This window comes from Sorex araneus, chromosome 1, assembly GCF_027595985.1.
Source record: "Sorex araneus isolate mSorAra2 chromosome 1, mSorAra2.pri, whole genome shotgun sequence".
Classification (NCBI taxonomy): domain Eukaryota; kingdom Metazoa; phylum Chordata; class Mammalia; order Eulipotyphla; family Soricidae; genus Sorex; species Sorex araneus.
In genome coordinates, this window is record NC_073302.1 from 125,753,259 (window position 1) to 125,770,082 (window position 16,824).

A 16,824-nucleotide genomic window follows, 5' to 3' on the forward strand; every position below is an offset into this window, starting at 1 on the left:
CGGGTAGGGCATTTGCCTTGCACGTGGCCGACCCGAGTTCAAATCTCAGCATCCCATATGGTCCCCCGAGCACCACCAGGGGTAATTCCTGAGTGCATGAGCCAGGAGTGACCCCTGTGCATCGCCAGGTGTGACCCAAAAATTTTTAAATGATTAAAAAAAATAGCAGTGTCTCTCTGAACTGTCTGGCTTCTCAAAATCATAGTATTTCTCAAGAAAATGACTCTATGAATGTCCTGTTGTCATATAAATGTCACTTTTTATCCAACCGGACAAAGATAGAACCTGAGACTTTTAACAAGCTCCTGGGTGATGTCAGTAGTGCTGGTCCTACATCCAGCTCTAGACTTGGAATCTAGAGAATTCTACTGAAACACTGATATTTCAAAGATAGAGATACTGGTAGTGATGGTATGTCCCATGAGGACAGAGATGACCAGCAGTACATATAAACTGCCTTACTTTCATATATGTTAAAGAAGTAAATTACAGTGGTGGTGTCCTTTATTTCCTTTTCCTCTGTCTCTTAAAGGAAAGAGGATGAGTGAGCATGCTAACTATGTCTACTTCTGTTCTAAGATTTGAAATCATTGAGACAATTCATTCCCTGGAATAGTTAAAACTGTTGACTTAAGAAGACAACAGTCACATTACATCCATCAGCCTAAGAATAAAATCTAAAGTCAGTTCTGAAAAACTCACAATTGCAAGTGTCCTGGCAAAGAGGAAAGTGTCAAAAATGAGAAGCAGTGGGGGCATGTAGGATTAAAAAGAACTCTTGGCGAACAGGGATGCATGTTCCTGTGTGTGATCACTCACATGGGCGAGCCCTCGCAGAGACGGGAGTGGACAGGCGGGGCTCCCCACGGAGTCATTTGCCCGCGCTCTGGCTTCCCTCTTCATGACCTTTCCTGTTCCTGCTCTCCCCAGAGGGAGACTTGCAACTAGCGAACCTCACAAAACTTCTGTCTGACATGATCAGTGTCGGAATCAACCAATGCTGGCAGCTGGTTGAACCCTCTTGGGGATTGAGGCTCGAGTGTGGAAATAATGGAATCCCTGTAACCTGCACAAAACTGAACTCAGCACAAGACACACATTAAAGGCGTATCACACATATTAAAGGCAGCGCTTTCCTCATCCCACCGTCCCGCTTACCGGATGGCAGGCCCACCGTTCCTGATAGTAGTTCAATGTGTTTTTCTCCTTCTTCCCTGCCCCCTCCTCCCTCTCCTTCCCTTTGTGTTCTTGCTATTTCTGTGTTGGGGGGAGGCTGGGGAACAAACCAGTGGCAGTGCTCCTGCATGCACCCTCGGCACACCTTTGATTGTGGCGCCTCAGGGGTTGCACTCATGAGTTGTGGCATGGGGACTGGGAGTGGGGGCGTCACCCCAGCCCTGCCAGGAATCGCATGTGTTGTTGGGGACAGTGACGCGGTCCAGGTTCATAGCCTCACACTCTGCAGGGCAGGAGCTGCCCACTGAGCCCCCTCTCCGAGCCCGGGCTAGGCCTCCGGGGCCCAATTTGGAATCTGCAGTGCAGAAACCCACACACGAGTTTCATTTGGGGCTTGGAGGGGAAGCGCAGTGTGGGATAAAGAGGAAAGGGAGCAGGACGGGCAGTGACGGCCTCTATACCCTGCGGGACACCAGAAAAGGACAGGGGAGAAGGGACATGGGCACAAGGGCTGCCAGGCTCTGGGCAGTTCTGAGAGCATTTAGGCCATGGATTTGCCCTGTGGGAAGCGCCCTGTGTGGTGGGAGTGGCTCGGCTTGTTCTTGGGTTTGGAGCAGCGGCGTGGCCATGCTTAGGTACCAAGGGGCTACAGAGTTGGTGGGCAGCAGGGGAGGCTACCAGGTAGTTGTGCCCAGACTCTGTGTGAAGAAGCTCAGAGTGGCATGCCCACATGGAGCCAAGCTCCTCCCCTGAGCTGTTTTTGTGCACACGGAACGCTGTTTAGATGCTTGCGCCGGGGTCTCTTTCTTTTCAACTCATTCTTAGTAATTCTTTATAGAAATGCTCCCTTCTAAAGGAGTCTAGTCTCTTGTGGCGAATATCCAGACTTTTTATTTTTCTCTCCATAAACAATGCGGTAATGGATAAGACAAACTTGATAAAGCTGCACCTTTTGACCATCAGTAACAATCCCCGTGGGATGGGTGGTACAGCCTTGTTAGCATAGACAGATGCACACCTATAGAGATCGACAGATATGCACGGGCACACGCAGTCCCCGTTTTGGTTTGTGTTTCATTCCAAGTGGTCACAACCAGTTTTTCTTCATTCTCTTTTGGTTGCTGATATTTCCTTTCTTCCAAATGACAGATCCATGCCATCTGCCAGTTTCTCAAGGGCACTGCTGTTTATCTCTTATTTTTCTCTTGTATTTCTCTTATTGGTTTCCTTTTGTCATTGTGTATAGAAACAAATGTTTCCATTTTGGTGTTGGACAATTCTAGTGTTTTTTGTTGTTGTTTTTTGGCCGCTATACCTGAGTGGTATTTAGGGTTTGCCCCAGGCTCACCTGGTTTGCTCAGGGATCCTACTGTGGGTCTCAGGGGGCCTATGAGGTGCCAGGGATGGAATCCAGGTCGACCACATGTAAGGCAAACTCCCTACTCACTGGACTATTGCTCTAACTCCCACTTTGAGTATTAACTCTTTTAGAAGTATATTTAACCAGTGTAACAGTTTATATTTGTTGCTTTGGGGTTTCATATCATACTCAGGTCAGATAAACTTTCGACCGTATTTCGTTGTAGTCATTGTAATGGTCTTGTTTCTTGCAGTTTTGTCATTGTTTCCCCAGAATTAATTTTGTTAGAAGGAAATGAAGCAATAGCAATAGTGATCAAGTTAATATGGCTTTATTTTGTATGTGTTCTTATAATCTCATTTAATCATCCTGTGAGCCCTATTAGGGTTGGTTCTTTATTCTCATTTTATAGAAGTGGAGAACTGATACATAAATGGATTAAGAAATTTATCTATGACACTAGATAAATTTGTAATTGTAGTAACATCAAAACCATAATGTTAACAATGTTATGATCATATTGCCTAAAGTAAATAATAAATAAATAAAAATAAATGTGTCCATGCCCGTACCATTATGATTGGGATTTGGTTGTGAGTAGTCTATGTCAGAACCTGTGTGTTGTTATGTCTGGGCTGTTGCTCCAAGTCTATTTGGAAGAGAATATATTGTTTTGCAAATGAATTGAAATGCCACTTTGAATGATTCTGAATTATTACATTTTTCACTAGGTCTTAATTATTCTTGGATTCAGGCTTTTTTCTTTTTTCTGGCTTCCTGGACCAATTTCAAAACTCAATTTTGTTTCTTTGCTTTTTTTGTCTTGTGTTTTTGGAGGAAGGGGCCGTTGCTCACACATACTAGGCAAGTGCTCTCCTTCTGAGCCGTCGCTCAGCCTCCACAGACTCAGCTTAAATTCTGTTAATACAAATCCCAGGAAGCTTTTATTGAATGTTTCTTTTAAGAAAAAGAGAGAGAGAATGAAATGAATTGTCTGAAAGCCCATTCAGAGCCATAAAGTAGGTTTAGCCATTAAAAACTAGAGAGAGAGACTCTTGGCTCGCTCTTCAAGCCTGTGTACTTTCTCTCTCCAGCACGTATCTTGCTGGCTTGTCTCTGTGGAGCTTCGCTGGCTTGCTTTTTCCACTCTGGAGAAGCCTGTGTTATCTCCTGAAAAGGTATTCCCTCTCCTCTCTCTCCTCACTGCTTTTCTAAGTAAGTTTCAATAAAAAAAAAAAACCTACCTTCTCAAAAAAATAAAACTCCAATGGAAAACATGTAGAAACTTTTAACCAGGAATGTTCGAAAGCAGGGGAAGGAGCACTGCACCTCGGTGTGGGATGTTCCAAGGTTTAGATCCTCTGAGCGAGCCTGGAGGTGCAATAACCTGATTGGCTACCTGGGTTCTAGCCACAGCACTGCATGGTCCCCTGAGCGACCCCATGGGACCTCTCCCCAAATACAAGAAACAACCCAAACGTTCGTGTCGTGAGGATCCTGTCAGAGGGGAGCCCCAAGGACAACCAGCAACGTTCTTGTTGTTTGTTCGCAAGGAAAGCAAATATATTCAAAAATTAAAGGGAGCTAAAGAGAGAGACATGTGCTCCAAAGAGAACACGGGCTTCTTCAGAGTGGAAAGTGCAAAGTACACATCCCAAGCAGGGCCGTGGGAGTCATTTCCCCTGCATGGGGAAACCTGCCCTCAAGTAAGAAAGTCCACATCTCAAGAGGAGATATGGGCAAGGGCTGGCAATGCTTTTCACAAGGAGAGAGCGAGAGAGAGAGCGAGAGAGAGCTAGAGCCAACAAGTTAGCTCAAAGGGCTGGAGCCTGCACCTGACATGCTTAAGGCCTCAAGTTCAATCCCCTGGACCACATACTTGCCTCACTGCCAGCCCCTGGTTGCACAGGCACAGAGCAACACTGAAGTGGTCCACTGGGCCCAAGCGCTGAACCCTCAGGCCTGTGGAGCTGGGCTGACTATTGAATACTGATGGGAAGTGAGGGCCGGGCATCCTGGCAATGCTTGGGAGTCTCTTCCCCCAGCAAGCAAGCAAACCAGCCAGAAAGAAGCCGAGAAAGCAAGTGAGGAGGGTGAGGCCCCCACAGGAAGCCACATGCAACTGGATACTGTCCCATGGATAACTCCCAGGTACTCACTGTCCCCCTGCGCCTCACCTCCCCATGCTTCCTGGACTGGACGGACAGCTTCTTCCTTTAAAACAGCATTTGCCTATGACATCATCACATACCCAGCCAGGCAGGTTTTTTAAAGAGTTTGGCAACACCCCTACTATCTTGGAAAGCACATGATTGATTACACTGCTTCTCCTGGGGATTATTTACAAGGGAGACACTGCCCTGGAGTAAAGATTTCAATTTCGCCAGGACAAAGAGCGCCAGTGAAGAAGGGCAGGTGGACAGTGTTTTGAAAAGTTTGTTTGAATTCGGCACATGCTGTTGGTCCAGAGGGGTAGTCAAAGGCATCTTCATTTTGCAAGGAACTAAGAGTGGATTGGATATATCTAGACATATTCAGGCTTTCCTGCCCTTCCCAACCTTCATCTGGGCTACGTAGAGCCAGTGCTCAGGCCTGTCTCTGTTCTGTGCTTCCTCATCTAGTCACCATCTGGTCCTATGGATGACATTCCACACTGGAGATGCCCCGGTTTCCAAGCTGGGATGCTCCAGTCCTGTGTCCAGCCAGCAGCTTGCTGTCTGCACTCAGCTAGCAAATCCTCAGCATCTCAAATGCCACACAATGCCAGCTGAGGCCTGGATGCCGGCCACTGTGTCTGCTCTGCTTCTCCGTAGTCCTTCCTTTCTTCTAGCGGCTCTGGCCTAAATTCTCGGTGCCATTCAGGGTGTCTTACCTGTCACTGCCCCACTCGCTGCCAGTCCCATCTTTAATGTCTCTCCCGAATTCCACCCCTACTTTCATCACCCTGGGATCAACGGGTACCATTCTTCCCTACCTGACGGCTGTTAAGTTCCTTAGCGTTCTCTCTCTCATGCTCCTGTCCCCTCATTTGTTCTGATTGTGCTTCCTTCCTGGTCAGTGTCACACCATGTTTGTCATGGCCTCGCACTGCCCAGTGGTCCTTGTCATGCTCCAAGCAGAAGCCCATAAAGGAAACTCGTGTGTGTGTGCTCGCGTGCGTGTGTGTGTGTGTGTGTGTGTGTGTTTGTGTGTGTGTGTGTGTGTGTGTGCACGCGCTCAACCTGGTCCCAGTCCCCCGACCCCTTCTGCCGCCTCAGTACAGCTCCCAGCCCTCAGCTCCCAATCCTCTTCCACAGCACCTCCCGGTCCTGAGAACAGGCCAAACACTCTACCTAGAGGTGTTCACTGAGCCAGACAGCATCCCACAGAGAAACAGCTGCCACCACAGGCCTGGAAAACTCACAGAGGACCGACCAGTGAGGCAGGAACCGGGGGATTTTGCTGCCCACAGGCTCGTGTCTCTCAGCTTCCGAAGATGGGCAGCAAGAGATGGAAATGGAAATGCCAGACTCACGCCAAGTTGCTTGGAGCTAGAAGGGAAACACCCAAACGGGAGGATTTCCAGGGCCGAATATCAAGGCGGGGAGTGATGACCCTGCAGGGAGAGGGGAGCGGGGCTTTTGGAAATTTGTTAACTAGACGCTGCCAGCTGGACTCCATCCTCCAGGCGCCTCCAGCCAATCTGTGAGGGCGAAGGCAGGCAGGAGGGAAGATGGCTCCTGCCTGGCTGTATGTGCTGTCAGGCCCAGTGTGATATTCCACCCTCACATTCCACACAGGGGAAAGGGAGCTCTCCCGCCCATGGCCTGCAAGCCGCTAGCCTGGGCGACTGCGGTCCTTGTTGTCCCAAGGTCTCCAGGCCATCCGTTCAGGTGGCATCTCCCACAGCGTCTCTGGGGGCAAACTCAATTGCCTTGACCCAATGTGTTATGACAGAAATTATGGCTCTGTCTTGACACAAAGTCTGCAAGCGCTCCTGGGGGACTCGAGGCCTGGAACCTAGTGACTGAGTCCCCGGCCACGCCACCACAGACCACTGCTTGGGTCTCACAGACAAGGACCACAGTGCTCAGCTGCCCAGTCTGACTGCACCAGTAGGACAGCTGGAAGGAAAGACAGTCCCTCTGTTGGGATTCACCTCCCATTCCCAGCCTGCAGGGGCCGAGACGGTGGGGTAGGTCAGCCCCCAGGCAGGACAGCTCTGAGATCAAACCCCCTAATCCTGGCCTTGCTAAATACTTTTCTTCCTTTTTTTGGCGGGGGGTCACACTCAGCGATGCTCAGGCTGACTCCTGGCTCTGCACTCAGGAATTACTCCTGGCAGTGTTCGGGGGACCATATGGGATGCTGGGAATTGAACCTGGGTCAGCCACGTGCAAGGCAAATGCCCTACCCGCTGTGCTATTGCTCCAGCTCCAATACTCTTCTTTCTTAACTCTGGTTGTGTGACAGCTTTTCAGTCTTTAATTTTGGGCTCTCCTTCCTTAAAAAGTGGCTTCCAAGTTTTTGTAATTTTTCTGCCCCGGAAATGGGCTGAGCTGGAGAGATAGCACAGCAGTAGGGTGTTTGCCTTGCACGCAACTGACCCGAGTTCGATTCCTCTGCCCCTCTCAGAGAGCCCGGCAAACTACCGAGAGTATCCCACCTGCACAGCAGAGCCTGGCAAGCTACCCGTGGCGTATTGGATATGCCAAAACCAGTAACAATGAGTCTCACAATGGAGATGTTACTGGTGCCCGCTCGAGCAAATCGGTGAGCAACAGGATGACAGTGATACCGTGAAATGGGCTTAAGTTTTAGAAACATTGAGTCAAATAGCACAGGTAAAATATTTGACTTACTTAGACTGGTAACTTTTTAGACACTGTGTGAACAGTTCGTTCATACAGAGAACATGAGGCAGCAGTATCCCTGTTCCATACGCTGCTGACTGTTAGGATTCAGGGGCTGAATCTGGCCTGCCTCTGGGAATGAGTGCTCAGGAGAAGGGAGGCAGCACCCCTAGAGAGAGCCGGTTGCTTGGTGTTGGACACCTCACTTGCCGTTTCCCTTTGCTCCCCCTTGGTTCTGTGCAGTCTCCTTCCTCTCCCATGGGTGTTCTGGACACTCAGAATGTCCCTGTGGCTTTGCTATTCAGGTGTAGTGGGAACATCGTTAGCGTGGTAAGCAGAGGCTTGAGGAGGTGGCATGAGCTGGTGGCCAAACGCCGGAGCAGTGGAGGCAGTGCCGGGAGGAATGCGGAGCCTGCCGCTAGCGGGCAATTGGCCTTTCTCAGGAAGCAGCTTGGAGCCCCTGGAGTAGTGTAATGGTAGGCTTAACCCTCTTCCTGTCTTCACTCTTATTCTTATTTACTTACAAATACTATTTTAAACAGTAAGTACAGGGTAGCACAGAGCAGATGGTGAACATTGTTGTGGTTCGCTGAAGGTTTTGTTTTGATGGGCTTCAAGAAAGCAAAAATGGACTTGACTATTCCATTGCAGCTTGCTGGGATGAGTCAGAGTTTAGAGGAGAAAAGTGAAATTCATTGTTTCCGGTGACATGCATTTATTGTTCAATTAAGAACATCTCCTTTGTGAGGTCACTTGGGCTTCTGCATTGTCCCCTGGTCCAGGATCCTGAAAGAAAATCCACAATTTCCTTTGGTCTGTAGGTTAAAATAGTCTTCTATGAGAAGTGAAAATTATTTTTGATCAGATGGGAAACTTTCCCTTTAGGTGGAATGGTCTTATTTTTCTTTAGCACAGTGTTTTAAATGCAGTAATGTTAATGGATTAATATCATGTAGTTTTCAGGTGTCCAGACTTAAAAAATCAACATCTCTATTTCTATTATGCTCACCACCAGAAGTCTGGTTTCCATTTAGCACCCAGGAGGGATTTTATTCCCTTCAATTTTTATTTAGGCACTGGCGATTTACAATGCTGTTAATATAACATCTCAGGGATACAGAGTACCAGTGCCCACCTGTCACCAGAGTGCAGGCATCCCTCCACCAATGTCTCTATGTCCACTGCCATCCTTCCACCCCAACCTCTTAGTAAGCTCAGTTCCGCAGGCTGATTCTCACCCACAATGTGACCATTGGCTGCTTGTTATTCACTTACCATGTTCCTTTATAATTCTCATATGAGAGCCAACATTCTGTATGTATTCCTTCCTTCTGACTGACTTCACTGAACATGATACCCTTTAGCTCCATGTAGCGTGAACTTCATGATTTCATCTGTTTTGTATAGCTGAGTAATAGTTCTCTCTCTCTCTCTCTCTCTCTCTCTCTCTCTCTCTCTCTCTCTCTCTCTCTCTCTCTGTGTGTGTGTATGTGTGTGTGTGTGTGTGTGTGTACTTACACCAGCCAACACATAGGTGGGATTTTAACAAGAAGGTCAGGAAACAGTGGATTAGACTCTCTCCTGGCAATTAACTCACATGCAGTCCCCTGACACTGCCATCTGCTCCCTTTCCAACTGAAGTTTGCTTTTGTATTTCATCTCAGTTCCTCTGCTCTGCCTTTCCTCACCAATCTTCCCTTGGCGCAAAGAAATTCTGGATGAATTTTCTGCAGCCGCAAAGCCTGGCTGGTGCATGGCAGTAACCCCGGGACTTCCACAGCTGGGATCAGCCCTTCTTGGCCGGGGCACAGCCCAGCTGCTGGCTGACCTGGGCCGGCTCCAGCTGGAGCGGCAGAGCTTAACTGGGTTCTGCCTCTCTTGTTGTTCTTTCTCCTCCTCGTAGCTCCAGCAGGACGGCCCAGACACACCCTTTTCGGGCCAAAGTTGGAAACGCTAAAGAGCGAGCAGGAATCTATGCGGTGCCTTCAAGCCCGGGCAGCGCCCTGGCGCGCCGTCATCTCTGCCTCATCTTTGGCCAAAGGAATATTTGCAGGAAGGGGAGTGGGACTTTCATTCAGTGGCAGGAGTAGGAGGGCTCTAGAGTTACACAAGCAGGGGTGTGGACACAGGGAGGAGAGAAGAATGGGAAACTTGAATGCCGTTTTCTGAAAACAACAACAACAACAAAATGGCTCAAGGAAACCTGTTCAGAGTGCAATTTTGAGTAAATTCAAATGTTGCTTCTGTGTGATTTCTCTTTTTTCAGGACACCGGAACCGATGGCTGCCCTTGTTCTCTTTCAGCCAATGTTCCTCTTGGCATTGCTGTTTTTGAAAATTTATCAGAGTGAAGGTAAGATGTGGAAAGAGCACAAAGATAAAAGCACACCGACAAAAAAAAAATGAGGCAATAAGAGTATTTTTCCTTGGAAGATGACTACTTAGTCATCTTAGTACTAAGTAGTATCAAGTCCTAAGATACTTAGTACTACATGGATGTACCACTTTCTCAAAGCAATGGTTACCTTGGTTTTGACCCCTTCCATCTTGACTCCCCATTTTAATAAGCCATGTTATGACCCTGATTTTCCTGGTCAGCGCAGTGATCAATGGGCAGCTTGTAACGTGGTCTGGATAGGAGAACTTCTCGACTCTCTTGCTTCATCCAGAGTTCCATCATAGTTCAGAGCCCTGAGCTTGGCAGGAAATAGAATGAGCCATGAAGCCTCTCAGACATTACACAGCTGGTGACCTCTGATTGGAAAAAATGGCCTGTCTTAATGGTTGGGAGACAGTACAGCCTAGGGGAAGGCAGATCTTAGTTTTTTTTTAAAAAAAATCTATATTTAATTCCATATAGCTATGTCTGATTATTTAGCCTCACTGTTACTCCATTTCCTTCTCTATAGCTGTTTACTGCCTCTCAGCTTGTAGCGGCATTCCAGGAGAGTCCTTGGTACTGTGCATTCTCATTACGATGTGCTCAGCACTGCTGCTATCATTTTTATCTCCCTGTGGAAAATAATGCATTTCTACAATGGCAACTTTGGAACATTCGTCAGTATTGGATAGTGCTTTCTGTTTTACTGATAGAAGAGGAGTTACTTTCTTGCTTTTTACACTAAGTGCCGGAGGATTTTATATAGGGAAAGTACCCATAGAACTAGAGAAACAAATGCTTAGAAGATGATGTCTGTTTTGTACCATATCCGGTAAAGCCATCATTTTTTTCAGTGGGGTGTTCATCTTCCAAAACCTCCACATGACTTCCAACTCACATCAGACCTTCTCAAACCAAGCCACAACACCAGTTGAATCAGTAGTACATAATCCCTTTGGAATATGTGAGGTGTTCCCCTGTCATAAGTAAAGAGCAGTGGTTTGTTCTTGTCTAAGAATCAGCAGTGATTTAACTCCTTATCAGGGCTTATCTTCAATTTGGGGCTGTTTCCTAAGGTCGCTGACTCTGGCAACCTGTTTCCTGTTTGACTCTCAAGTCTTCTTTTGAGTCTGTTATGCAACTAAACTCTTTAAAGGTTTGCTGTCTCTTCATTTCACAAAATTCGCTATAAATTTTGTTCATAGTAAAGTCTCAGTACTTGTCCAAGATTTTCAGTGAATTCTCACTAACGGTGTTTTGTTTTTTTTTTTAGTTTAGTGCATTTACGTATAAGCAGTCATGTCTGGGAATGGGATATTTCGACTATATGGCTATTTATTTAATAAAGTTTAAAAATTGGCTTTTGAAGAGAAAAAAAATTTAATTTGATGCCAGAAATTCAGGCTTTATAGCAAGAGAATCTTCATTATAGATAGACTTTCTATAAATTTCTAAACCAGTGAAATTGCCCAGTAAGGTACTCTTTGATTTAACTGTTTATCCATTTGTTAACTTGCATGATATTGTTGAACTAGTCATTTCACTTTTCTGGATCTTAATTTCTTTACCTTCCAAGTGATTTCCAAATTTTCTTTCAGCTTTTAAAGGTATGAGATTCCAGATGCACAATTTAGTCATATTTTCCAAAGCTAAATAGCAATACGATTTAGTAGTCTAATTATTGTGACCACACAATCGGGTGCTTATTAAATATCATCTCACATCTTGTCTTGGTCTTTCAGCCTTTTATGACCCTTTGTCATTGATTCCTGGATCTCTGAAAGTAACCACCAGTTCTTCTCAGCAGCGTTTACATTTACAGTGGAATGTTCACAATCTTTCTAATGACCAAGCAGACCAATTAAAAATGATTTTCCAGATTGAGATCAGTAGAGTTAATACATCCAATGTCATATGGGTGGTAAGTATTTTTAATCAATATTTAAAATTTACTGTTGTGATGCAATGACTTGTCCTTTGTAACAAAAGAATTTCCAACATGGAAAAATTATAGCAGCTTAGTTTTCCCAAACAATTGTATTTCTGTTTTTAGCTAAGAGGAAGGATGTAGGACAAAGTTGTGTGACACCTTTCATATGTAATTTGGATGGGATGTGTTAAGAAAATAGACCATTTCCTGGTGCTACTTTGTCCACAGGAAGACTTTTGGGGTACATATTCCAAAAAGTGGTTGATCCATGAAGATCCATGTAGTTCAGCCTCTTTATTCCTCTCCCTTACTTGTCTACTGGAAATTTTCCTAAATAAAATGTCATAGTTTAACATTGCTTGGCATACTTTGGCATAGATTTTTTTGCCACTGAAGCATACTAGTCAATTTCTTTGCTTATATATAGAACTGAAATGCAAAGGACAAATGAATGCTAATGCTGTATATTCTAGCCAACAGAAGTACTTCATGGACCAATCATGCAGAAGAGTAGCTTCTGTCTCTTTTTTTTTTCTTTTTGGGTCACACCCTGCAATGCACAGGGGTTACTTCTGGCTCTGCACTCAGGAATTACTCCTGGCGGTGCTCAGGGGACCATATGGGATGATGCTGGGAATCGAACCCAGGTCGGCCGTGTGCAAGGCAAATGCCCTACCCTCTGTGCGATCACTCCAGCCTGCTTCTGTCTTTTGTACCTTACATGAGGCAAATTAAGAACAGTCTTAGTGCCATGCTGCTTTAGTCTTTAAATGATTTGGGATCATTTGTCTTGGCTCAAGCTATGATTGTGTCTATTATTGCCTATTATTGTCTAAATATTGACTAACATTTCTTCACCCTAAACATGGGAACACTTTGGTGGTTTCTTGCAATTATGTTCTATTATGTTCTGAGGAGTGAATACACATCTCTCTGAGGAACCTTAATAATGAACATACACACATGTTCATTCATGTTCATGAACTGCCGGACGTTTTCTCACTGAAGAAAGCTCCTTTTGGAGGGAAGGGTGACTCAGAAATGTGTCCTTGCCAGGGACCTCTCTCTGCCCGGTGGATATTACTCTTCTCTCAAAGCAGTGAAGACCAGGATGCAGAGATCCTGACAGATCCTATGTCAAAGCATGTAGGCCATTACTTTTGTTTGTTCGCTTTATTTGGGGGCCAGGGATTATTGTTCAGGGATTATTCTTGACTCTAGGCTCTGGAATGCCTCTTGGCAGTGCTCAGGGGACCATATGCTGCTGGGGATTGAACCCAGATCAGCTGTGTGCAAGGTAAGTGCTGTACCCACTGTACTCTCTCTTTGGCCACAGACCACTAATTTTAAAGACTGTTACAATCCATCTCCATTCCTGTATTTGAGCTCTGAGTGAGTGACCTGACTCTTAGACTCTAACAATTAGTCTCGATTTAGGATTGGCCACAGGTCTAAATTCTACCAACGTCCATAATCCCGTCAAAGTGCCATTTCCCACAAGGAGTGTTGTTTAGTGTTCTGATCGCAAGCAGTGGCAAAACCTGTGTGCGGTGTTTACTTCCCCCACCAGCACCTCTTCCCACTATCCCACCTCTTAATCACTGTCACTGTCACTGTCACTGTCATCCCGTTGTTCATCAGTTTGCTTGAGCAGGCACCAGTAATGTCTCCATTCATCTCAGCCCTGATATTTTATCAGCCTCTCTTTACTCGTCTTTCCAATGATTGGAGTCTCCTTCAGGGCCAAGGGAATGAGACCTGTTATGGTTACTGTATTTGGCATATCGAATATGCCACGGGGAGCTTGCGAAGCTCTTCCATGAGAGCTGGATATTCTCGGTAGCTTGCTGGGCTCTCCGAGAGGGACGGAGAATGTATATCAGAGAATACAAGTGAAGTGATTCTTTTTGTATATCAGAGAATACAAGCAAGTATCCCCATAGAGCAACCAAACACCTGTGTGCTGCTTTAGGCACATCAGTGGGCTTCCCGGAGCTTTATTTTACTCTTACTAACAGTTTTGTATTTTTTTTATGGACCTGCTGACTGTTATTATGGGCCCAGTAAAATTTTTAGCATGGATCACACTTAGGCTGAGAAACTTGAGAGAAATGCTGAAGAAATTTGTGAAACACTAACACTCACCATGAATAGGGAAAGTCCGCAGACGGAGTTCACCCCATCATCCATTTCCCCAGAAAACAGGACTTCCTGTTCTGGGGAGGAAATCACGCAGCCCCAGACCATGTGGACCTTGTCCTTTCTCTTCCTCGCACACAGGTGTCCTTATCTGCTCACCTGCGACCTGCTCGTTCTTAGAGGAGTGGTCAGAGTGAAAGCTACTTGTGTAGCCTAGAGAAGCGGGAGATCTCTTAAGAGCTTTGCCTTTCTGTTGTATTGTCCCCATAAATCCGGCTCACCGTGACCCCCAAGGAGCTCAGAAAACCAAACGAAAGAAGTTTGGCCATGTCAGAGCCTGGGTAGCCCCCTCCCTTCGCCCTCATGCCCAGACGGCAGTGATGCCCTGTCCTGTCGGCTGACCACCAGGGGCTGTGAGTCCCAGACAGAGGATGCCGAGATGCTGTGATCTGAAAGTGTCTCCAGCTAATGTCTGGAGGGACATGAGGGATATGAGACCCCCCCAGTTGAGGATGCACTAAGACTCCTGATGCTCCCTCATTCTTGGAGAAAAGAGGAGGCTTCGCACTCCATGGCTCTGATTATTGCATTTCCCAGCGAATCAAAGGCGACTGCTGTCTCCATGCTCCTGCTGGACCCAGGACACATAGTTACCTCCCATCAGCGCTGGCCATCCAGCATCGCCAGGCTCTGTGCGGACGCCCTTCCAGCGCCTGGTTTTATGATTCTCTGGTTTTATGATTCATCCACTGGCAGGAGGCGAGCAGTGTAAGTGCTCTAGCTTGGACAGAGGCCTGGCATGGCCGTCATCGGGGGGAGAAGCGCACGCCTCAGGCACACATGTGACCTCAGCTGGATTTGTGTGTTATGGTCCGCGCCAGTTTCTTCTGACTGACTCCTGTCTTCTCTGGGCCAAATTAAACTCACCATCTGAATCAAAGAAAACAGCCCAAACCCAATTTAGCACAGTTTTTTTTTTAAAAAAAATCACTGAATCAGTGCATTCAAGAAAAGTTCTGCGTCCTCATGACAAGGCTGTGAAAACCACAAAGGCAAGTGGAGGCTGCACAGAATGCACACAGAACAGTGTCTGGGAGGAATAAAGCGCAAGCCAGCCCAGGAGCTGCTGGAGTCAGCCAGATTGTAGACTACAGACCCAGATCCCGGCATTTTTCAGACCTGGGCCCTTAGCCCCGAGCCTGAGGAGATGCAGCCGCAAGTGTGAGCACCTGGATTACTTTGGGGGCATCACAAGTGGGGTGGGGGTTAGACCTGTTCTGGCAAGGAGGAGGCATAGTTGGAGCCAGAATGTGGAATTAGGAGCTGCTGGAGCAGGGGGCATGGAGAGGAATGTTCTAGGGAGATGCAGCAGCTCTGAGCTCCTGTGGGCGGGAGGGGCTGGGTGCTTCCGGCTCAAAAAACTTGAGGCCAGGTGGGGCCCAGGGCCGCCATGCAGGAGGCTGGGAGCCATGCTCAGATTTTCTTTCTGATCCTGAGAGTAAGAAGTGGGGATGGGACAAAAGAAGATCTGATTGGACGTTTCCTGATAGCCAGCTCAGCTGCAGGGTGGAGATGTTGGGGGCACTAGGAGTCACTCACCGTGTACAGAACAAGGTGGGCCAGGCAGGCCGGTCTGGTAAAGGGCGAAGTCAGTTTGTGGCTTGGAGACAGGACAGTAAGGTCTCCATTGTTGATGTCGTTCCTTTCGTAAAATTTCCTTTTTTGGAGATGGACTTTTTAAACAGTTTTAGTCACTGTGAGTTGCGAAGTTATTTATGACTGGGTTTCAGGCATGCAATGTTCCAACACTTAGCCCTTTGCCAGTGTCCCTTTCCCTCCACAAGTGTCCTGGTTTCCCTCCCACACACCAGCCTGTCTCCATGACAGAGTCTTTTTGATTTATTAATTATTATTATTATTATTTTGGGACTGGAGTGATAGCACAGCGGGTAGGGCATTTGCCTTGCACATGGCCAACCTGGGTTCGATTGCTCCATCCCTCTCACAGAGCCCAGCAAGCTACCAAGAGTATCTCGCCCGTGTGGCAGAGCCCGGCAAGCTACCTGTGGAGTATTCAAGATGCCAAAAACAGTAATAACAAGTCTCACAATAGAGACGTTACTGGTGCCTGCTCAAGCAAAATCAATGAACAACAGGATGACAGTGCTACAGTGCTATTATTATTTTGAGCCATACCTGGTTTACTCCTGGCTCTGTCTCAGGGATCCGTCCTGATGGGGCTTAGGAGACCATATGGGGTGCCAGGGATCGAAGCAGGTTGGCCGCATTGCAAGGCAAGCTCCCTGTCTGCTGTACTATCACTCTGGCCATAGCAGGTGCTTTTCAAATAAATTTGGAACACTATGTTTTTCAGTTCTATTACTCATAGGATTTTATGACACTGACTTTGAACCATATTTAAGCAAAATGTCCTTGAGGTTGCCCTTATTAACTATTGAAAGGCACCCGGATCGGAAGTCAAAACTCATGATACAAAAGTTTTGTTTTACAGTAATGCCAGTTATGCAGTAAACCAAAATGAAACAAATCTTCCTCAGTTGCAGTTCCCTACAGAGAGCGAAAAAACACCTGCAAGAATAGGGATGTTCTCACACAAGGGCCTGTGTAGCTCGTCATGGGCACAGGCTTATTCTTCCTGTTATCTGGGGAAGGGGGCTCTCCTCCGAGTGCCCAGTGGCCACCAGGACTACACCTAGTGGTGCTCAGGGTCGGCGTGGAGGACATGTACTAGAGGGAAGACCAAGAGGAGGGAAAGTCTTCAGGTTTGCTGACTCCAGGTCAATTGAGGTGTGTGTGACTCCATCCCCTTGCTGTACAGCTGGCCTTTGGCTCTCAAAAACAAGAAGGTGGGCTTCATTTCCTCCAGAAGCACAAGGCTCTGTTGCCTTTACCTCCCCCCACAGAAGGATGGACAGCAAGTATCCTGAAGGGGTCCAAGAGCAGCCTGAGTGCTGGAGCCTTGTGGGGGGTTGAGGCAGAAACACGCC

General features: G+C 46.9%; 1 protein-coding gene across 1 annotated transcript in view; it reads left to right on the top strand.

Moving 5' to 3' along the window:
- Positions 1-7,797: 7,797 nt before the first annotated feature.
- OSMR (oncostatin M receptor) overlaps positions 7,798-16,824 on the top strand; it is a 41,740-nt gene continuing 32,713 nt past the window's right edge. The window contains exons 1-3 of the mRNA XM_055145412.1: positions 7,798-7,844; positions 9,672-9,720; positions 11,490-11,668. Coding sequence (XP_055001387.1) covers positions 7,842-7,844; positions 9,672-9,720; positions 11,490-11,668 — 231 coding nt within the window. The 5' untranslated portion in view covers positions 7,798-7,841. The remainder of the gene's footprint in view (positions 7,845-9,671; positions 9,721-11,489; positions 11,669-16,824) is intronic.